Source organism: Notamacropus eugenii, chromosome 1, assembly GCF_028372415.1.
Source record: "Notamacropus eugenii isolate mMacEug1 chromosome 1, mMacEug1.pri_v2, whole genome shotgun sequence".
Classification (NCBI taxonomy): domain Eukaryota; kingdom Metazoa; phylum Chordata; class Mammalia; order Diprotodontia; family Macropodidae; genus Notamacropus; species Notamacropus eugenii.
This window is the reverse complement of record NC_092872.1, coordinates 479,502,707-479,526,481: the sequence shown is the minus strand read 5'-3', so window position 1 is coordinate 479,526,481 and position 23,775 is coordinate 479,502,707. Positions and strand designations below refer to the sequence as shown.

At 45.5% G+C, this 23,775-nt stretch overlaps 1 protein-coding gene across 4 annotated transcripts in view; it reads right to left on the bottom strand.

Moving 5' to 3' along the window:
• Window positions 1-23,544, bottom strand: part of DNM1 (dynamin 1) — a 63,579-nt gene extending 40,035 nt beyond the window's left edge. For 3 of the 4 annotated variants that reach the window (XM_072632571.1, XM_072632572.1, XM_072632573.1), the window contains exons 1-6: window positions 23,094-23,544; window positions 5,389-5,462; window positions 4,891-5,040; window positions 4,406-4,609; window positions 4,208-4,306; window positions 3,961-4,121 (exon numbers count right to left, since the gene is read on the bottom strand). In XM_072632571.1, the coding sequence (XP_072488672.1) occupies window positions 3,961-4,121; window positions 4,208-4,306; window positions 4,406-4,609; window positions 4,891-5,040; window positions 5,389-5,462; window positions 23,094-23,254 (849 nt within the window). In that variant the 5' untranslated portion in view covers window positions 23,255-23,544. The remainder of the gene's footprint in view (window positions 1-3,960; window positions 4,122-4,207; window positions 4,307-4,405; window positions 4,610-4,890; window positions 5,041-5,388; window positions 5,463-23,093) is intronic. The other variant, XM_072632574.1, reaches the window with a different exon arrangement.
• Between the last annotated feature and the right edge of the window lie 231 nt (window positions 23,545-23,775).

The following is a 23,775-nucleotide window of genomic DNA, read 5'->3' as shown; positions in this document are numbered from 1 at the left end:
CTAAAAGGAAAAGGCCCATCACGAAAATCCAAAGCTCCCAACATGAAAAAAAAATTACTGTAGGCAGTTAGAAGGAAAGAATTCAAGTACCTGGGAACCACAGTCAGGATCACACAAGACATAGCAGTTTTTACTTTTAAAGAGAGATCTAGGAGTACAATTTTCTAAAAAACAAAAGATATAGACTTGCAATCAAAACTAATTTACTCAGAGTATAATCCTTTAGGTAGAAAATGGACATTAACAGAATAAGGACCAGAGTCGAATAGTTGAAAGGCAAGCACAAGAGTCAGGAGAAACCCAGAAAGGTACATTTATGTAAGTGATTGGAAGAGGCTCTGAGACGATGAGGAGCTAATGTTTTAATAGAAGGAGAAGAAACAAGTACTCTTTCAGAAAGGACACAGAACAAGTTAAATAAGACAAACAGAGGGCCTGGGTGTGTACTGGCTGCCTTCGGATAGTTTTAGGAGGGAAAAGAAAAGGATACAGCAGGGTAGAAAGGGGAAAGGCATAAATGAAACTTACTATTTATCATAACTGAGTTATTTTAGGAGAAGATACAAAAACTCCTGCAAAGTGAAGTGAGCAGAAGCATACGAAGATGTACAGAATGACAACTATATTGTAAAGACAAACAACTCCGGCAGGGCATTAATCAACACGATGACTGACCACAGCTCCGGAGAACTCACCCTGAAGCATGCTGCCCACCTCCAGCTGGAGATGATGGGCTCAGAGTACAGACTGAGATACGTACTTCTTTGGACATAGCTAATATGAGAAGTTGTCTTGCTTGACTATTGTCTATCAATCGTTTCACTCATGTCCGATCTTTCGTGACCCCATTTGGGTTTTCTTGGCAAAGATACTGGAGTGGTTTGCCATATCCTTCTCCAGCTCATTTTACAGATGAAGAAACTGAGGCAACCAGGGTTAAGTGACTGGCCCAGGGTCACATAACTAGTAAATGTCTAAGGTCAGATTTGAACTCACGAAGATGAGTCTTCTTGACTCCAGACCGGACACTCTATATACTGTGCTACCTAGCTGCTTAACTATAGATGTTTGTAATGGGTTTCATTTTTCCTGCTTTCTCAATAAGAGGTGGAGGGGGAGAGGAGGAAATAGGAAGGAAAGAGTATAAATTTATGAAAAGCAATCTGGAATTATGCTCAAAGAGTTAGAAAACTGTGTAAATACCTTTTGACACAGCAATACCACTATTAGGTCTGTTTCCCGAGGTGATTGGGGAAAAAGAAGAAAAACCTATATATTCTAAAATATTTGTAGCAGCTCTTTTTTGTGGTGGCAAAGAACTGGAAATTGAGGGGATGTCCATCTGGGGAAGGGCTAAAAATGTTGTGGTATATGACTGTGATGGAATACTACTGCACTGTAAGAAATGACGTATGGGTTGATTTTAGAAAAATATGGAAAGATTCGTATGAAATAATGAAAAGTGAAGTGAGTAGAGCCAAGAGAACACTTTATACAGTAAAAGCAATACTGTTCAAAGAATAATTGCAAACAACCAAGTTATTCTGTGTACTTCAAATACTCAGATCAACTATAAAGGGCCCATGAAGGAAGACACTATTCACCTCCAGAGAAAAGAAGTGATGAATAGAAAATGACCTTCTCTAGAGCAGGAAGGAGAGAGGAAGACAATGAGGAGCTTAAAATGTAATGAAGAAAGAATATAAATCTAAAAATAAAATAAAAATTAATTTTTCAAAAGAGTGTACAAACATGGATGAAAGAGCAGGGAGAGCAGGCAGGCATTGGATGAACCTCACCCTTATCTGTCCAAGAAAAAGGAGGATTGAATACACACACACACATACACATACACACACACATACACATACAAACATGCATACACATACATATACACACATGCACACATACACACACACACAGAGTTTGGTATAGAAATATATCATATTCAACAGAGAACTAGGCGAGAATAAAGGGAGTGTTAAGAAAGCAGACGATCCTGGGGAGATGTTAGGAGGGCTGACAATAATCATTTCTGAGCCCATCACCTCTGTAGCTGGAGATGGGTAGCATGCTTTATAAGAAAATAATTAAAAGCAAAACAAACTTCAGATTCAGAGAGTTGTAAAGGAAGGGATTAAAAGAAAAAGAAAAGAATTGGAAACTAAGGGGGTCCCCATCAATAAGGGAATGGTTGAACAAATTATGGTATATGAATGTAACAATATTATCGAGCCATGAGAAACGATGAAAGAGATGTTTTCAGAGATTCCAGGAAAGTGATGCATATACATATGTCCATATATATGAACGTATATACACATATGTGTGTATACACACATATACACATATATTCATCTAAGTACAGATGTATTTCTATATATGTACATATATATACACATACACACTGTATAAACTGATGCAGAAATAAGAAGAAACAACAAATTACAAAATGACAACAATCTTATAAAGAAAAGGAACTATAATAAAAATCTTAAGAACTCTGAAATGACCATCCAGACGACCTTTGATGGAAGCAAAGAAGGAAGGAAACAAGTGTTTATCTAGGTGGCAAGCACCGTGCTAAGTATTTTACAAATATTATTTCATTTGATCCATAACAACTCTGGGAGATAGATAATAATTATCTATTTTATGCTATTATTATCCCCATTTTCAGTTGAGGAAACTTGCCTGGGGGTGTCACACAGGTAGCGTCTGAGGCTAAATTTGAACTCAGGTCTTCCTGACTCCAGGGTCCAGCATTCTATCCGCTGAGCAACCCCTAGCTTTCTCATAATGAAGTATGTTACCCACCTCCTGACAGAGAGGTGATAAACACAAGGTGAAGAAAGAGGCATTTATTTTTAGACATAGACATGGTAGGGATTTGTTTTAAATGATTGTGTTCATGTATTAAAAAGAGATTTTTCTTCTTTTTTTTTTTAATTGGGGGGATTTAGAAGAATGTAGTGATGCCAAAAGAAAGAAAAAAATAGGCAAGTGGAAACATTTTTTTAAGTGTACAGATAAGGAGTTCAGAAGGAAGAAAAGATAAGCAGAATAGCTCTGAAAATAACATTGAATTTAACTGAATACTTTAAAAAATGAGTTGAATGAAATAGAGATTCACAATTTCATATGCATTCCTCTTTTTATGTTCTTTGTATCTGGAAAAGTTTGTGGGATTTTGGTGTTTATTATCAGAATTTTTAAAAATACATTTAAAAATGACACAAAAAAATACATTGTTTTAAAAGGAGAAAAATCAAGGATCTGGGAAGATTAGAGAGAAAATAAGAGTCAAGGAAGAAAATGACAGAGGACATCTAGCTCCATTTGATTTTCCAGTGAGAATTATGTAGAATTTCAAGAGATTATTTTCCTATTTTTAGTTGCTTCAAAGCCTTCCCCTGTTATGTTCATGCTCTGTTTTCCTGTAGTCGCTAATAATAAAAACACTTTTTTTAGACCTCAGTGCAACTATCTATTCCCTTTAGGGACAGCGGAACCTTACAGACCTACAAACTATTCAGGAGTGACTGGAACAGGAAGGAGAGAACCTTGGATAGAAGAATGGCAGGTGGTAGCTGGGAAGGGAAACTGGCAAGCCAAGCCCCAGAGTTTCCAACAGAAAGGAGGAGAAAGGTGACTTGGGAAATGCTACAGGATCTACGGGAGTCACAGAGTCTCAGAATGTTAGTGCTAGAAGAGACTTTCAAAGACCAGCCCAACTCTTCATTTGATGGATAGGAAAGCTAGGCCTCAGAGAATGCAAGAGACCTACCAAAAGTCACCCGGTTTGCTAGTTTAAATACATTCTATCTTTTCACATAAACTAACTATGTTGTTCTTAGAACCCTTGACTTCCACCTCCCAAATGCCCTGGGTCACTTTCCCGCACCACCAGATTCCTCTTTTCCTCACCCACCCAGCACCCCTAAGAATCTGCCTAAATACCTGGTTCAGGACTTTCTGTAGGTAGGGTGTGCCCATGCGTTCAGCCAGATGGCGGTAAGATGGGTGGGAGAGGAAAAACTTTCGCTCAGCTGCCAGGGCCGCTGTAATATCCTTTTTGCCATCAATATCTTTCTGGCTCCGATTCACCACTCCAATGTAGCCTGTGGGACCAGGTTCAGAGATGAAAGGTCATGTAATTTTTCCAAGTTAGGGATCATTCCATAGAGCACAAAGGGAGGGCCCCTACCTCTGCGCAGGGGCAGCAGCTTATTCTCAAGGACATCTCGGGCATCGGTCCCTTCATCCATCAAATCTAGTTTAGTGATGACCCCTATAGTACGCTGTCCTGAGGAGGGAAGATGAAAATGTCAGTTTTTCTCAGCTCCCACCCTGGCACCACCAGAGTATACCAATCCTCCCCTCTAGTGATTGAACCAGGTCTTACCTTGAGGATCAACCTCCTTGGCAATCTTGAGGGCATCAGAATTGGCAAGGTCAGAGTTGGCAGGGGATACAGCCAAGATGAGACAGTTTTCCTTGGTGACGAACTGCATGAGCATGTCACGGATCTGGAACTCAATGTCTGGAGGCTGGTCCCCCACTGGAACCTTGGTCATTCCTGGCAGGTCTACCAGGGTCAGGTTCAGCACTGGACAGGGGCAGTCAAGAGGATGGAATCAATGGGGGAACTGAGGAATAGAGCAGTGACCAAAGGGAGAAGTCATTAAAAGGGCAGAGTCCAGGGAAATTTCAAAAGGTGGACTAGCTAGACATGGGAAGAGTGAGAAAAGATATACCTCTCAGGGAAGGTTCTAGATCAGATGTGGTCAAAGGTAGAAGTCAGAAAATGGAAGGAGAAGAAGGGGGAAGATTCTCAAGGGGGTGGGTGCAGAGACCAAAGGCTGCAGCCCTCCTAAACCACTTTCTCACCATGTGGAGAATAGACCCGCAAGTTGATGGGCACTGCTGAAATGCCCTTGTTGGAGCCAGTGACACGGTCAGTCTCTGCCTCAATCTCCAGCCGGACCTCCTCAAAGTCTGTAAACTTCTTTCCTTTGCAGTGGAGAAACTCGGCATATTCTGTCCCAAGGCACAGAGTAGATATCACCTTTGGCTCCTAGAATCGTCCCCCATCCCTGTCTTCAGTCCCTTCCCCCCATACACATGCATTTTTATCCTCTCCCTAGGGAAGTACCACCCTCTGTCTCCCTCGAGAGGGTCACATTTGTTTCCCAGTTTCTTCTATCCCCAGCAAGATATATTCCATGCTAAGGTATGCCCCCTTCCCCACCTCCACCCCAAATCTTCCAAGTAACACCCAGGCAGCTGAGTTCCAAGAGGAAGCCAGTATGAGCTATTTCAGTGTGTGGCCTAGGAGAGTGGTGGGGCACTAGGTCTATAAAAGGGTACACCCCTTATAGCCTATACCTGTGGTGGCATTCACCAGCTGCAGGACCAGTGGCCGGCGGGTCACAATACCAGATCCACGGGGCAGGAAATCCCTATATCAGAAAAGGGTGTCTGAGAAGGGCAAAAGTTTTTTCCCCTCATCTCTTCCAAGGGATATATTCCATCCTGAGGATTACTGCTCCAAGAAATCCTGGGTATCCAACCAGCTTCCAGAAATGACCCTTCCCTCCTCCACCCTGGCCCAGAGTATAACCATAAAGATAGAGTTGGGTATATGGCAGCAGAAAGGGTAGGGAAAAGAGAAGAAATAATGAGGAAATGCCAACCATAAATAGTACAGAAGGGTACAGATTTCTCTAACATACTACTCTTTCAGAACTTAATGATCCAGCTAAATATGGGCCTGCCTGCTCCTCCCCAAACCCAATATTCCATCTCTAGGCTTCATCCCTTTACATAAGCTATCCCCATCTCCTTCCTTACCTCCATCTCTTAGAATTCTTAGCTTCCTTCAGTGATCCCTTCAAGGGCAACCAGAAAAGAGAAACCTTTCCCTTTTTCCCACCTGACATTATTTTTAATTTACCTTATATGTTTTTAATTTCTTTGTGTATATATCCTGGTAGGATGGATGCTCTGTAAGAGCAAGGAACATTTCATGTCTTGTCTTTGTTTTCCCAGTGTCTAGAACAGTGCCTGACACATAGTAGGTGCTTTTTGAATGACTGATTGATTGTTTCAAGAAGATACGGGTCACAGTCAATGATAGGGCTTCCCAGGCAACTCTTATGTGTGTCTACTGCTTATCACTAGACTCACAGAATCCTGACCTGACCCCTGACAGCTTCCAGTCAACACTGAGTCTGAAATGGTTCTCTGGGAGGGGAAGGGTATACATGGAAAAACTATGGTGATGTAAGAAACAGAAAATACCAATAAAAACTTATTAAGAAAAATAATATGAAAAGAGGGAAAACTGAGTCACAGATCATACACCGGAAGTATTCTGCTCTCCAAGGCACATGGACTTCCACTAGTCACAGTTTGTAAGCCAAAAATCTGATGAAGCCTACTAAGCACAAACCACCCCAGGGGAAGAGGAAGAGTCTCCTCATTTCCCCTCCCCTGCCAGGTCTCAGTCCTGGATATTTTCTGCAGCTCCAGAGTCACAATCTGGACACTAAGGACAAGGGAAAGGTACCCCAGACTTATACCACTTCCTCTTCCTCCCATTTTTCTTTGGTCTTTCCTGCCTTTTCTGCTGACTTTCAATCCTTCACCACACCCCTCTGACTTGGACTTCCTGCCTTCAGCCCTCCCCTCCTCCTGCCACTGAGCCTGGCCCATGAGACCATCCCGAGGCAGCAGCAAGGCAGCTGAGTTTGGGTAGAAATGGAGTAGCTATCACGGCTGATGGAATGAAGAAGTCACAACATGACAGAGACATGACATGTTAGAGCCAAATGTGACCTTACAGATCACCTATTCCAAGCCCCCTGTGTTACAGACAGAACAAGATACAGAGGTGAAGTAAATTGTCTGGGCCACAGAGACTTAAATGGCAGAGGGGGAACAGAATCCAGGCTTCCCAAGCATCTCAACTCTCTCCTGTAAAACATGTTGCTGTAGGCCACAGGCCTGTTTCTCTGCCTGCCTCAGTAGTGTGGCTCCCTCTCCACCCTCACTTCCGACCCACACACTTGAGCATGTATTTCAAGGCAGGGCTCAGAGAAGGTACTGTGATTTCTCTGGATGAATCAGCAAGGACTGGAAAGGAAGACTGTCTCAAGGGAAGCTGATGGATAGGAGCTGTGTCCTAAAAAGCAGGCCCTGCTCTATTCAGAGTCTACAGGGTGGAACCTGAATTCCTCAGCTGGTACACAACACCAGTTGTGCACAAAGGCTGTGGAGATGGGGTGGGAGGTGGTAAGGACAGGGAAAGGCCTGGTGTCAGGTCAGGAACTGACAACTTTCACCTGGGGTTCCACTTCCAAACGTCCTAAGAATGCCAGGACAGGGAGGGCACATCCCAGGCATAGAGGCTTTCTTCCTCTAGTTTATGTCACAAGGGATAGGGGCTACAAAAATGGACTGTCCTTCCTTGGTCAGGGAATGGAAGGGAAGGCAGTAGGGGATAGGGACGAGGCCTAGCCTCCACTTAAAGAGAGGTAGCAGCATGGAACTGTGGGAAGAGCAGAGGACTTGGAGTTGGGAAACATTGGTTTTAGTTCTAAGTTTACACATGTACTAGTTTTCATGACCATGGACTAATCACTGCATGCTCTGAACTATTGTTTCTAAATGGGTCCAGACCTGTGATTTCATTCCTCAGGATAAGAAAACTCCCTTCACCAACCTAGATCTTCAACTGTTCAGGCAATTTCTAGTCTGAAGAGAGTTGCCTGGGTGCCCAGAAAGGATAAAGGACTTGCCCAAAGCAGGAAACCTGAGCTTTAGTTTCCTGACATAATGTGGGTACAATGGAGCACCGAGGTTATCCATCTCTCTGCTATTTCTGTTCAGTTCAGTCGTGTCTGACTCTTCATGACCGCATTTGGGTTTTTCTTGGCAGAGATACTGGAATGGTTTGCCATTTCCCTCTCCAGCTCATTTTGCAGATGAGGAAACTGAGGCAGACAGAGTTAAGTGACTTCCCCAAGGTCACACATCTAGTACATATCTGAGGCATTTCATCTGAGGCATCACTCTAGCAAGAAAGTGACTGTACAATGGGGCTGGTAAAACTTATCTCACCTGTTCACAAAGTTGGGAAGACAACACTGTAAACTTCAAAGTATCAGAGAAATGTGAGTTATTACATTGAGGCCTCAGATCCTCCCAACCCCTTGAAGTCAGGGACTGTTTAACTTCTCTTTGTATCCCCAGAACTTAGCATCGTGCCTGGCATATAATCGATGATTAATAAATTCTTTTTAATGGATGGGTTGCCCCTTCCCCTAGCCTAGGTGTGCACTGCTATATCCATTTCCCAAATCTCAGCAGAGATGCTATATCTACTTTGAGGATTGGGGTAAGAAGCTAGGAAGGATTTCTTCCCAGCTCCATCTCAGTCCTGTTCTGAGCACGGTTTTCCTACCTACAAAAGGTGAGGAAGGGGGAGGGGAATTCAAGACTTCATCAAATCCTGGGAGGAAGCATCAGGAGAAAACTGAGGCTGATGGGCTTGTCTACCTCTATCAGTGAAAGGATTAGGAAAAAACAAAAAACAAAAGGCATCCGGCCTAGGAATATTTAAGCAGACTTGTTAAGGTAGTATCATAGAGTCATATATCTGAAAGCTGTAGGGGACAGTGAAAAACAATGCTTCTTCCTATCAGGCAGGGGATAGAGAATAGAGAAGAGAGTGTCCAGTCCAATAAAGGCAGAGGGACCAAATGCCATGGCCTAAGCAGGAGCAGGAAGATGAGCTGAGGGAGATATGGAGTCCCCAGATGGAGGTGCACTCATCATCAGTTCCCTCCCCCAAACCCTCTACCAACATAGAGGCGGAACCCCCACCTGGCCAGCTCCTCGCCCAGCAACACCATGGCAACAGCCAGTTCCCATGGAAACATGCCCAGAGAGGAAGAAAACCACAAAGCACTCCCCCCTTCACAGAAATGGAACTGATCTCCACCACCTCCCCCACCTCTATTCTGAACCAATAGATCAGCCTGATGACAGCAGACTTCACTGGTCCTAGGAACTGGGGGAGGAAAAGCCTAGATGGTTCAGCAGGGATGGATAGACAGATAGATTGGGGATGGGGAGAAATAGTCCCATCTTCTATCCCAAGATCTCAATTCTGCTATCTTTTAATAACTCAGCCCCCAACACTCAGACATCTAGGTCCTCACCCTGACAACAGGGCTCTGAGATGCCCTGGGTCTGACTGCCTCCTCAAACCGACCAAAAAAAAGAGAGGGGGCATATACAGGGGGGTTCAGAAAGAGGGTGCTCAGTCTAGCTGGACGTTCAGAGCTTTTGGCCCCAGGAAGCTGAGGCTTCCCCAGGCCCTGGATCTCTTTAGTAATGCCTACCACCTGAGCTATTAAAAGGACAATCAGCTTAAAGGGAAGCAGAGATTACAGGCAGGGAGACAGCCTGGACCAGGAATTCCCCAGTGAGAATCACTGTTCTCTGTAAAGGAGCACAGAAAGCAATATATGCGTAGTCAGGAACGTCTGGGCCTCTCCATCCTTTGGGGTAACCTCTAGAGGAACCTTCAAGGGACTGGTCCAAACAGAGCTCTATCTGTCCTCCACGTTCTTGGGAAGAGTCACCGAATCACGGAATTCGATGATGTGAGTCAAAGTCACGTATTTTAGAATGAGAATCACAGTTGAGAAAATGCACCTCCCTCTCTTCACCGGAGAGGTGGGGGACTATGGATGTACAATACTGCACATACTGTCAAACCCAGTCATTGCGTTGGTTGACTTTGCTGACCTGTTGTTTTATTTCCTCTTTTAATCTTTGTTACAAGGGAAGACCATATGGATAGCTGAAGGGAAAGGTATATATTTGGACATGAGTGTGATAATAAAAACAAAAGTCATCAAGAGAGGAAGGTAGAGAAAGAGGGAGGGGGAGAAAGAAAGAAACAGAGGGGGGAGAGAGAGAAAGAACTTAAAAGAAAGCCCCATGTGACTTTGATCAAGTCATTTTGCGTGCCTGGGAATTAGGCTTCTTATCTGTGAAATAAGATGGATGGATCAAATGATTTCCAAAGTCCTTTCCAGCACTAATATTCTATAGTTCTATCATTTGGGGAGTTTAGTTAAACCTTCCCATTTTATAGATGAGAAAACTGAGACCCAGAAAGCAGACACAAGATCAGGGGAAGAGTCCAGAGTTTCTCTAAGTCAGGGTCCTAGATGCCGTTCTGCTTGGCAGATTCTTTACCTCAGAGTCACTCTCCTTCAGAAAGAAGCTCTGATTTCTCTTTATACCCCAGACAAAGAAAAGAATAAGCATTTATTAAGCACCTACGATTTGCCAGGCACTGTGCTAAGCACTTTACAAATACTGTCTCATCTGATCCCCACAACAACCCTGGAAGGAGGTGTTATTATTATCCCCATTTTACAGATGAGGAAACTGAGGCAGACAGAAGTTGAGTGACTTGCCTAGGGTCACACAAGTAGTTAAGCTTCTGAGGCCGAATTTGATTTCTAGCCTTCCTGACTCTGTGCCCATTGTGCCACCGAGCAGCCTCCAAGAGGTCAAAGTGAGTTGCCAAGGACAGCAGCAGAACCTAACAGCTGATTTCTACATTTCTGGGTGTGCCTCTCTGAGGACCAGCTCTTCCTAGAGAAAGTCAGAGGGCAGACCCAACTCCATGGGGCATCCCAGAGGCCAGGGGTCTTATTTCTCAGCCAGCTCCTTCAATCTCTGTTCTGGGTGGTTAGAGAAAGGGAACTCCTGTTTCCTATTTCCATTCCATCTCTGTAGTTCCTTCCCCTTCAAAGAGATACAATCTGACCATACACTTCAATAAAGCTAGTTCCCCATTCCTCCTTTCCTCGACTCCTCCCGCAGGCTTCCTATCATGCATCCAGGGAGCTTGCCAAGTTTACCCGCCTCTGTCAGTATACCAGAGGGGTGCCCTTTCCTCCCCAATGGCATGAGAGGCTGGATGTGGGGGACATCCAATAATAAGGCACCCAGAGAGAGTGGTGGCCGGCCCCACCAGACACCTCCTCACTGCCCCTGCCAGCAGTATGGGAGAGTGTGGATGGGGCAATGCTAGCTCTCACTATTAAGTTCTGGTGAGGTTGGGGGATGGTAAAAAGTGAAGCTGGGAGACTGCGAAAGCAATTTCCTTGCCATCTGCTGACTCATCCTCAAACACACACCAGGCATAAAGAGAGAAAAATGATACCTCCAAGGAGTTCAAAGCACTTTATAGGGAACATCTCCATCATCCCCAGACTATAGAAGCTCAGTGACCCTAACAGCTGTTATTCTGTTCTGTCCTATGGTCTCTGCTCAAAACAGACAGGCCACCAAAAGGGGCACTGCCATGTGAATAGGTAGCACCTAATGACTCTTTCCAGGGGCTCCAGGACTTGTGGAACAATGTTAACCATGTCTGAGAGCTTGGGGTTACAGGAAAAAGAGAGGAAGGTATTGACTCCTTTGGGTGCTTTGAGATCACTTAATGTAGTCTACTTATTGCCCCATTACACTGAGGCTGGATGCACTGGGAAGGCCAGAAGAGGAGGATTTGATATAAACAAAGTGGACCTTTGTAGCTTGAAGGAATTTTGACTGCTGAGGATGGGATAGTCTTGTGTCTAGAAAGAATACTAGCCTGGCAGTTAAAAGACCCCAGTTCTGACCTTGGTCCTACCACAGACTTTCTGGGTGACCTTGGACAAGTTACTTTCCCTTTCTGGGTCCCAGTTTCCACAACTGGAAAAAAAACAGGTTAGATCAAATGATCACAAAGGTGCCCTCCAGCTCTACAGGAATGGGGTGGGGTATCATCTCCCCAGAGGAAAGACAGGATGGGAGGAGTGTGGGGTTGGCTGGACTCAACAAATCCCTCTGTGTTCTTTTTCCCCCGTCTTCCCCAAGAGGGATGGTTGTGGGTATGTCTGACTCACTGGTCTAATGGATTTCAAGAACAGTTTCTAACCTTAAGAGCGGGGCTGCCTCACTTTTGCAGCCATACCCTATCAAAGGAGCAGGGGACCCAGTCAGGGACGGGAACATCAAGGTCTCTTCTCTCCAAAGTGGAGCTCCTCTGCTGGAAATCCACCTCCCTTGGGGGAGACAGAAAAGGAAGGAAGAAACAACTTTAGAGCATCAGGCAGAAGAACCTGGCTGAGAAGCCCCATTTCTCATCTCCACTCTAAGTCACACTTGCCTGATAGCTGATTTCTTTCCAACCTCCAGTTCGAGCTCACAGAAGCCTGGTAGAAATGGTATAGCTCCTGTGCCAAATTCGATACTAACACATATTGGCATTCAACTTCCTTCTTAGAACCACTGCCTGACTTTTTTTTGGACAGGAATTCAAGGAAAATGAGGCAGTAGCTACTGCTCAAAAGAAAGCTGCCTCTCCCTTTGACTCCTTTGGTGTTGGATTTGAAAAGAGATATGAATAATGTTGTGGTGAGGGGCTGTTAGTGGGGGAGGGGAGGTGGTTGATGGCAGTCCTGAGTTGGGGTGAGCAGGGAAGAGAAAACAGAATGGATGGTGCTGTAAAGGCAGGTCAAAGGGTCACTAAACCTTAGAGATGGAAGGGACTTCAGAGGTCTGCCCTAACAAGTGGTCATCCATCTGTCCTAAGACCTCCAGGGATACAGAGCTCACTCCTTTTTCAAGCAGCCCATTCCACTTTGAGGCACCTATGGTGTTTAAGAAACAGTTCTTCATCTGATGAAATCTGTCGTTTTGCAACTTTTATCCACTGTTTCTTGTTCTGCCCTCAGACGCCAAGCAGAGCAAGGCCAGTGTCTGCCTGACAGTCCCTCAAATACTGAGGAAAACTATCAGTCTCCTCTTCTCCAGGCCCACCCTGCAGCACCCCTGCAGACCCTGTGGTCAGTGGGATGACCAGTACAAGCCCTTCACCATTCTGGGTGCCATCCTCTGGATAAAGTCCAATTTGTCAATGTTTTTCCTGAACTGGAGTGCCAGGGACTAAACACAATATTTTAGAAGCAGTCCGTCCAAGGAGGAGGACAGGGAAAATAATGACTTTCCCCATTCTCCTCTCAACACAAACAAAGGTAATATTAGCTTTTTCGGCTGTCATGCCATACGTACTGCTGATTCACACTGAGCTTACACAATGCAATGTGTAACACAACCTCTCCTCCAGCTAACCTCTACCTCAGGCTTCTGTTTTCTCAGCCTAGTGTAACAGGGAAAATGTTGGGGAGCAGGGAAAGTGATGGAGAAGGAAGAGATTGGTTTCTGAGTATGTGCAGGACCTAGGCGACTCATTTGGGCCTGCAGATTCTGAAACATGTCTGTAAGACTGACTTACGGGAGAAGTGACCACTGGGGCAAAAGATTTTTTTTTTAATGGATAGCTTAAGAAGCGATGAGCAGGATGGTTCCAAAAAAACATGGGATGACGTATACGAACTGATGCAGAGTAAAGTGAGCAGAACCAGAAGAACACCGTAACAAGAATATTATAATGATGATCAACAGTATAAGACAATTCCAAAAGATTCGTGTTAAAAAAGCTGTCCATCTTCAGAGAGAGAACTGATGAGCTTTGAGGGTAGAATGCAGCATCTTGTTTTTCACTTTATTTGTCTTGCTTTTTTTTCAACAAGGCTCATATGGAAATATGTTTTGTATGACTTCACATGTATGATTAATAGATGTCGTACTGCTTGCCTTCTCAAGGTACAGGGGAGGGAGAGAATTTGGAATTCAAATTTTAAAAAATTGAATGTTCAAATTTTTTTACATAATTGGGAAATATTTAATGAAATAAAAATATATTTAAAAAATAAAATGGTTGGCTTTTATTTTTAGATCACCACTTCCAAATATATATCTCCCCTGACTCAATATTTAGTGAGCCATCCCTTGTAACAAAGTGACTCAGAAAAACTAAATCCTGTATCAATTGAGTTTGGTGGGCCAGCTTATTAAGCTTAAAACTGTCCTAAGACCTGGAAGATACTCTAGAGGCGCAATGTTCCACATCTCTGCCCACTTCTGCAAATAAGGGACAGAGGGGCATTTTCCTATCTCTTCTCCAGGATCAAGCTTAGTCATGAAAATTACACAGTACCAGGTTTCAGCATTTTGTTCTAGGAAAAGGATTTCTCTACACATCATGCCCTGAGAGGTCCATTAGACGGAAGATGAAACCACCATCCTTAGCTGAGAATCTAGTGATCTGCTATTAAGGTCACTGTTATAATTATATCTATTATACCAGTAGTCAGTAAAAGCATGTTATGTCTCTTCAGTAAAAGAGCCTATGTATGGGGAGTTAGCATGATTTAGGAGACAGTGTCTTATATTTAAAGTCTACAGAGAAGTGGGTTCAAATCCTGCCTCAGACACTTAAAAAATATGTGATCTTAGACAAGTCACTTCATCTCTTACAGCCTCAGTTTCCTAGTCTGTAAATTGGGGATTACAATCCTTGCATTACCAACCTTAGAGGGCTGTTGTAAGGAAAGCATAGCAAATCTCATATAAATAAATAGATGATGTAATTCTCATTTCTAGGTCCCATCTTGACAATTAAGCTGGCATATGCCAGGGTAAAACAGAACAATCACAGCCTTGACTCAGGAGATAATGGGTATTTCCCAATCAACCCTGCCTCTGACTTTTACCAGGTGTGGGCCTCTCTCCTCATGCTCTTCTAGCCTCAGAGTGGGGTTAATAACACCTCCCAGGGTTGTTGAGGATCAAATGAGGTTATATCAATCCTTTTATATCCTTAAAGGGCTATGTAAATATCAGCTATTATTATTTGGTCCCAGATCTTAAGGACACTAGTCATCCACCAAATTCTGGCAAAGATTCAGGAGGTGGACTTTCCAGGTCCCTGGAAAAGCAGGGGCTTTTCTTCCTCCCACAGTAATGGTCTATTGTAATGTACTGTACTTGGCTAATAATGCCTTTCCTCTCTCAATGCATTAAGATCAGATGCATCTGAGTAATAAGAAATAAAACAATCCCATGGTAATAAATAGGGATGTCAAAGATGGATGAAGCAGCTAATTGTTCCTGCTAGACTCGAGCTCCCCCTACCTCTGCTTCCATTCTCCCTCCTGAAGATTCTTCAAAGAAACTTACCAAGGGAGAGTTGTCAGAAGGGAACCCAGGGATTTTGGTTCCCAGTCCCTCTCCTTCACTTCAGCACCAAGATTACATTCTTTCCTGCTTTATACCACTGGAGGGATCCTGGGTGCCGTACCCTCAGTCCCAGGAGGAAGATGGAAACAATGTCCCTTCCCTGAGGCCTGATCTACTTTGCCCTTCCAGCCTTGGCCATCAATAATGATAATAACCCATGTTTCTATAGCCCTTTAATACTGATCATCTTATTTCTTCCTCCCAACAACCCTGTGAGGTGTATATGTAGTATTTATTCCCACTTTGCAGATTAAGAAACTGAGGCTCAGCCAGAGGAAGTAACTTGCCCAAGGTCATTCACAGGTAATTAGTGTCAGAGTTAAAATTTGATTCCAAGTGAGGAAGTCTTGCTTCAGGACAACTAGGTGGACAGAGAGCCAAGCCTGGAGTCAAGAAGATCTGAGTTCAAATGTGACCTTGGACACTTACTAGCAGTGTGAGCCTGGCCAAGTCATTTAACCCTGTTTGCCTCCGTTTCTCATCTGTAAAAGGAGCTAGAGAAGGAAATGGCAAACCACTGCTGTATCTTTGCCAACAAAACCCCAAATCGGGTTACCAAGAGTCTGACATAATTGAAAAACAACTGAATAACAACAGGAGATCTTTCTATTATATTTTGTTGCCTCCGATAGATTACTCAAATATTGAAACTGGGAAGGGCCCCACCCTCCCTCCCCCACATCCATATACACTCTAACAGAAGAAAACTGAGTCATGGAATCATACGTAGATTATAGCTCTAAGGGAACTCAGGGGCCAATCAGTCCAACCTCCTTATTTTACAGATGAGAAGCTGAGACCCAAAAAGTTGGATGACTTAACCCAATTCACACAGGAATTAAATGACAAATCTGGGATTCAGATCTTAGTTCTCTGACTCTAAATGCTGTGTTTTCCTATGATACCTCTCAAAATGATACCTCCTCCTCCAAGAATTTCCCTAGACTGACTGAATAACGGTCAGTTTTTCCCAATCCTTTCCTTACCCAGTTTTAAACTAGTCAGTCCATAAGCATTTATTAAGCACCTACTATGTGTCAGGCATTCCCTCTCCCTCAACCCCTCCACAAATGCCCCTTTTACATCCAACTCCCAACAGTCCCCAGTAGTAGACAATAGTAGAGGGGTAATGATCATGGAGGTGATGTAAAAATAGCCCATAAAATAGATTCCCCCCCCCCAAAAAACCCTCAAACAAACCATTCATTTGGAATATGGTTTCTCAGGGTAGTTGCATACAATTTTCCTTCTTAATTATGTTTCACAGGCTCAGATGCCTTAAAGTTGCAAGGAACCTTAAATGCCTAATCTAACCCCCTCATTTTATAGTTGAGGATGAAAGAGGTTACCCTGTGACCTATCCAAGGTGTAACAAAAACGCCATTTGAACCCAGGTTCTCTAACTACAAATCCAGTGCTCCTTCCACAACATTCATTTGCTTTTGGCTTTGTTGTGATTAATATTCAAACAAGCTTCCATTTGCTGAGTGCTTCATTGATGGGGGGACGCGAGGGGGAAGGAGATGGAGGCCTATTTGGGATGCAGTGAGAGCATACAGCAGGAGGGCGGAGCGGGGGGGAGGGGAATCTATGAAGCCAAAGACAGGAACCAAAATGTCTTTTTCTAAAAAGAGCATCCTTACCCTTCTTCACCTACATAGGCCATAGGCCTGGGCACCTAGAAGGTACTCAGGATAGGGAATCATAGAGCCAAAAGTCCAGCCCTTTCACTTGCTAGATGGGAAATCTGAGACCAAGGGAAAGGGAAGCGACTGGCCCAAGGTCACACAGCAACTCTCTATGGATCATATTCATGGCTGTTTCCCACTTGGGGGTGCTGGTTTATTGTGGAGCAAGTTCTCAGCGTCCCCTTCTGTCAAACAGGATGCTCTGTGGCTAACTGCAACATAAACATCCAGTCATTAAGAGGGAAGCAATCATTTCCCCATAGTGATGGCTGAAAACTATCCGTGCACCTGATGATCGCTACGTACTCTTCTGGTGAACAAAGGCTTAACTAGAATTGTTTTTAATTTCTCTAGGATGAAATAATAAACACAAAGTCATCATCTAAAAAACGGAGCAGGCTAGACTTGACAATAGTAATTAGAATTTATACAGTGTTTTAAGGTTTGTAAAATACTTTACAAGTGTTCTCATTTGATCCTCACAAAAACTCACAAAGACAGATGGTATTGTTATGCCCATTTTGCAGATAGGCAGCTTAAATAACTTACCAGGGTCACACTGCTATTAAGTGTCTGAGGCAAGATTTGAATTCAAACCCTTACTGAGTTCAGGCCCAGGCCTCTGTTGACTGCACCTTCCAGCTCCTATGATTCTGGGTATCAAAATGACCTGAGCTCCCTTGGTTCCCCTTTGCCAGTGGGACCAAGAGAGTAGAAGGGAAAGGTGGTTGTGATCAAGGGGGGGGAGAAGCAGATCCTTTGAAGAGTATATGTGCATGTGTATGTGAGCATGGATGTGGATAAAGATGAACAGTTTATTAACTCTGACCATGACTGTAAGTGGTTGTGTGTTAACATATACACCAGTGGCCTGGCATGTATTATATGTGACCATGCAATAAAAATAGCTAATATCTACACAGCACTTGGAGGTTTAAAAATCATTTAACGTATATTATCTCATTTGGTCTTCATATTGATGCTGGGAGGAAGATACTATTATTATCCCCATTTTACAGATGAAGAAACTGAGACTAAGAGAGGTGAATTGAGTGCTCATAGTCACACAGCTAATAAGTCTTGAAGTGGGATCTGAACTCAGGTCTTCTTGACTCCAAATCTAGCACCTTATCTATTATGCATTATTATAAGCTTAAGTATCTTAAGTTCAAGGGTACCCGGTGGAGATCAAGAGATACCTGAATATGCAAAGGAAAGTCTTCCATTTTGTGTCTCAGGCCTGATTGAAGGTGAAAAAACATTGCCTCCCATGCCCAGCCCCAGTAGACACATCCCGGTGCTATTTGTAGCAACTGAGGATGCTGATGGGAGGGGTGGGGGACGGGTCATGGAGGGCATCACAGAGCTCCTGTCTCCAGGATGGCAGAGGGCACAAGGGGGCCTCCTAAGACCTCTGGGTAGTTGCCCTTCCTGCCCATTGGATGGTATAGCCCTAGGCCCTCCCTTCCCCCAGCTCCTTTCATTCCTGGCCCCAATAACCCCAGCCAAGCCTAAAGAAACTTGAGCCTCTCGATGGCTCTCCTATCAGCCCCTGATCAACTCCATTTTCCTCTGGGTTCTTATCCTCCATGGGTCATTTTTCATCTCTGCTTTCCTTGACCCAGACATCTGAGGGATAGGTCTCCTGTGTACTCATGTGTGTTTTTCTCTCTCCTAGTGGCAGGGAAGGGATTTGGTCATGTGTACTTAGTGTTTAAAAGTGTGTTAAGCATGTGAATGCCCAATAGGCATATGGAACCCCTAGCATGTTCCAAATGCATATGCCAAGCATGTTTTATGCATAGTAGCAAAGCATATGCAGAGTACATTTCTCATAGCTGCAACATGGACTGGAAAGTAGGGGGAGTCAAGATGTGTTCTCTGATTGGACCATCTGGTTGCTGGGGTTGACAGGGAAGGAAAGTGTCACCTAGTCCTGAAGGATACAGCTAAATCTGAGGGGACCTATTTCTCAGCCAAGAAATTCTCCCAAATCAGGCTATACTGGAGGGCTCAGAGATAATGCCCAAAGGGAACTCAAATCCATGAAGTCCCTCCCAGATCAGTCTAGCTATCCATGACCTCTCTCCTCTGAACCTTGACGATGCTTTTCACCTGGACAGGTCAGAAGGTGCTTAGCACAGTTCAAATCTCTCTCTCTGTCTCTCTCTCTTTCTCTCTGCTATCCTTTTGCTGTGGCTTCCAGGGGGCCTTTGCGCCATTTAATTCTCTGTTCCAGTACTACTCTGGGAAGACCCATCCCAGGCAGGCTGTTCTTAAGCCCATACCATCCCACTCTGAGCTGTTCCAAGACTAAGGGAAAATCTGCTTCACAGAATCACAGGGAAGACACAGCATGTGGCCAAAGGGACATACCCTATGGATGCTTGGGCTAGCTTTCAGTTATATGAGTGAAACTGGAGGAAGAAGATCACTGACTGTCTGTTCAGTACTAGGACGAAGGGATGAACTGCTAGATCCATTCTCAGACAACCCAGACCCAGGTCAAAGAAAAGCAAAACAGATGTGTGCAGGGTGGAGTCCTTACCTGGGGGGAAGGAGGGGGACCAGGGAGGAAAGGGAAGAATGGCAGATCTCTGGGTAATAGCTACAGTATGCCTCATGTCTTAAGCAGCCCATGAGAAGATGGGTCCCAATCCCTATCACCAGCAGGAAGAAGGCATAAGGCTAGAAGATGGAGTAGACAAAAAAAAATAACATGTATGACAGGCTAGAAGATCATAATTTCCAGTTCAACCACTGACAGGCTAGATAAAAGTTTTCCCTCTTCCATGCCTCAGTTTGCCCACTTATATTTAATTATGATCTCATTAAGGGTATGAAGATTGGCAGCTGTTGACTCATATTCCCAACTCTACCGGGTATCGTACAGTGAAGAGAATGCTGACCTTGAGGGCAAAAAACCAGAGTGCAAATCCTGCTGCCGCCCTTTCCTGTGTGGCCTTGAACAAGCTGGGCTTTGGTTTCCTTAGCTATAAAATGAGAGGGTTGGAGGAGACAACCCTTTGAACTCTAAAAGGGTGATCCTATGTCTTTGATCGCAGACTCCTGAATCTCAATCAGACCCAGAATTCCTTGTTTCCTCTGCTACATCACTCGTTTCCTCCCTAGAGGAGAGAGGGAGACCGGGTCCTAAGGGAGTCTCATAGCCTGCCTTCATCACCATGCACACAACCCCAGGGACAGGCCCATGCCCACTGACATCAAGCGGAAATGCAGGCACTACCTGGGAGCTAGAGAGGAAAGAAGAGAAGCCACAACCCAGTGTCTTAATCAGCTGCCAGTCCTACAGAGAAATAAGAAGTATGGGCTACGGTCAGGTCCTAACCCCAACTCTGGTTATGTAACCTTGGACAAGTCACCACCCTCTAGGGGTTGAGAATTTACTTGGGGGCAGCTAGGGGGTGCAGTGGACAGAGCATTGGTCCTGTAGTCATGAAGACTGGAGTTCAAATTCTGTCTCTGAGCTGGCTGGGCAATTTACTTAACCTCAGTTTCCTCATCTGTAAAATGGGAATAATAAAAGCAACTATCCCCCCCATTGTCATGAGGATTAAATGAGATTAATTATAAAGTCTAAGTACAGTGCCCAGCAGATAGTAGATGCCATACCAATATTTGCTATTATGGTTGTTATTATTATCCAAAAGACTCAAGATCTGTTAATGGTTTTGAAATCAACAAGAAACCTGGATTTCTTATGTTTCTTTCCTCTTCCTCCCCATCTTCTCTTCACTTAACCCAGGTCTCAGTTTCCTCATCTGTAAAATAGGGATAATAATAACTGTACTTACCTCACAGAGGTAGGTAGTGCAATATACCTCTGCAATAGAGCAGCAGTTCTCAAACTTTTTGGTCTCAGGACCCTTTACATTCTTAAAAATGATTAAGGACCCCTCCCCAAAAGCTTCTGTTTATTTGAGTTATAGCGATCCATATTTACCATCTTAGAAATTAAAATATCTTATTATTATTATGAAGACAGTTTTGACCTTGAGGAGTCCCTTAAGGGGTTCTCAGGAACCCCTTTGGGGTCCCCAGAAGACACTTGAGAGCCACTACCTTAGAACACAATTTAAATGTGAGTTTTTGTTATTTCCTCTGGCTTCTACCCAGAGTGGGCAGCCCCAACATTTACTGTATGTACTGTGTGCCTCCCTGTGCTGACCTTACAGTATTACCTCACTGTACCTTGTACACCATTGGTGCCACCTGCTTCTCTGGAAACCTTTGACCATAAGGTGATAATAATATACTTTCGGGGTGGAGGGGCAGGGCAGTGATGGAGAGGGGAAGGACAAAGGGAGATTTAAGATATTTCCTTCAATCTCTTCAAGCCCTCAACCCAGGATATGGGAGCAACCCAGATCATCTGTGTATCCTTCTCTCCAGCCCATATCTCTGCAGTTCTTGAGTCACATGAGCCCAGGGGAAATCTGCAGAAACCAATTTCCTTGGGGGCCAAGGAAAGAGCTGTCAATCTCTACTAACCCAGCCTGGCCTGGGCCCTTTTGGGGGAGAAAAGGGCTTTCCCAGAATCAGGGCTTTCTTAACTGGGGTACAAACGTTCCTTTGCAGGACCCCCTCCCTCCTTCATAGACTCTCCCTCCCCCTCCTCTCTTCCCCAAGAGTCACTGTAAAGGAAATGGGATTTATTTAAGCTCAGACGGAGGCTAGGAGGAAGCTTTAACCCTTCTGGGTTTAATCAACATTGGGGAGGGAGGACAGATGCTCCCCAGACAGTCCCTGAAGGACAAAGATGCAGACAACGTAGGAGTGTGTATCCTTTCCCCTACCTACAAGCCCCTGCTACAATCCCCTGTGTCCAGGCCACATCATTGCTAGCTATGAAGGTCATATGAAGGGAATTGTGGTTGCAAGTCCAGAGTCACAGAATGAGAGCCCAGTTGGGCTGCTAATGAAAAGAAAGGAGAAGGAAGTGATGCTGAAGGTGCTGATGGAAGGGAGCCATTAAAAGGGGGAGGGGAACAGGTAGCAGCCAAGTCCACCTGTACAGAGAACCAGACAGCAGCTTTCTCCTTTGGAATTCATCTCTACAACCCACACAATCTGCATCTTAGAGAAGAGAGAACATAGAGAGAGAATCCCCCTCCCCCCATCTCTTCCTTTAAAAGGAAGATCCTGAGACTACTGACCCGGGCCCAATCACCAATCAATTTTATACCAGTGCTGTCATCCCATTAGCTTCCTCCACGCCATAAGGCATACAGGTTAATATACTGGGTATGGAGGAGGCTCCAGCCTGGGTCTGACCTTCTGCCTCCCCAATAGTTACATAAGCCCAGGCCCTTTGTCTCCAAGGCAGCCTGGTGTATAGGTGGGGGGTGGGGGAGGTCACTGCTTCCCTCCTCCATTCCATAATCGGCGAGAGAGTGTCATCGGGCTCCCCTTCCAGTCTTAGGGTCTGTCCAGACCTTCCGGGATAAAGCCACTCGGATGAGTGATTAGATGCTTCCAATGGCTCCAGAAGACTCCCAGGTCTCTCCTTCCTCCCACCCCTCCCCAAAAGGCTGCCTGCCTCCCAGTCTTAGTCATGTCTCCACCTCGGCTCGCGGTCGTGTCCACTCCTCCTCCTTCATTCCCCCCACCCCCACCCCTTTCACCCCTCTCCGGCTCCGGAGAGGAGCCCGGGAGGGCAAAGCTGCTCTGGCTACCAGAGATGGATGGATTTCATTCTTCCCTTCCCAACCTGACAGCGACCCGCCCGCAGCCCTGCGGCTCAGTGAAAGATAAGCAGCTGCTCTCGCCTCCCCAGAAACCCCACTTAATACCAGGCCCCCAAAGTCCAAGTCTTCCCCCTCCCCCTCCGCTGCGCTGCGCACAGAAAGCGCAGGGAGGGGGGAAGGGGCATTGCCCACTGCAGGGGGAGGGGGAGGGAGAAGACGTCTGGTGCCCACCTTGGGAGGCACTACCCACTCCTGGGGTACCCTGAGCCCACGCTAGGGGCACTGCCTAGTGCAAAGGAGCGGGTGGCCCTCTCTGGGATGCAGGGGACTGGGGTGGGGGACTAGCTGCAGTGGCCCCTGGCTAAGCGCAGAGTGCCCGGCGGGTGCAGACGGGACGGGCTGCGGGAAGGGCATGGCTGGGGCGGGGAGGGGAGGACTCCAGGGCTGCGCGGGCTGGGTGCCGCGACGGGTTTATTACCTGCCCACGAAATTCTCCAGCACCGAGCTCTTGCCCGCGCTCTGGCCGCCCACCACAGCGATCTGTGGCAGGTCCAGGTTGGCATTCTGGCCGATGGCGGAAAAGGCATCCTGCAGCCTGTTGACAAGAGGGATCAGATCTTCCATGCCACGGTTCCCCATTGCTGCGGCAGCCGCTGCCTGAGCCCCCCCTCCGGGGGCTCCCCGCTCCGGTACCGGCTTCCTTCGAGTCCGCTGTGCTCACTGCAGGCTGCTGGCCGCTAGATCCGCGGCAGGAACAGCCGCTGGTCCTCTCCCGCCCCCACCAAGGTCTGGGCTCTTGCGTCTTCTGCCTCCCGCTGCAGCAGAGACGCTTAACCGTACCGCCTGCTTCGACAGCAGCCCGGCTCTCCAACAGCCCAGCCACCCCACGGGGATAGGAGTCCCGCACTGACCTAAGGCTGTCGCCAGAGGGAGCCAGACTGCCCGAGAGAGGCTACTTGGCCCTGCGCAGGCGCTGGTGCCGAGGCATCACGGGAATTGTAGTTTTCTCTAGATTGTGGGCGATGAAAGGGCCCTCTATTTAAAAGTATTGGTTACCTGACTGGGGTCTGGGCGGACACACTCCATCAAAGGCAAAGTCAAAGGGAAAGGAATTCACTTTACTTCTAAGACCTGGGTTCTAGTCTGTGTGATCTGAGGCA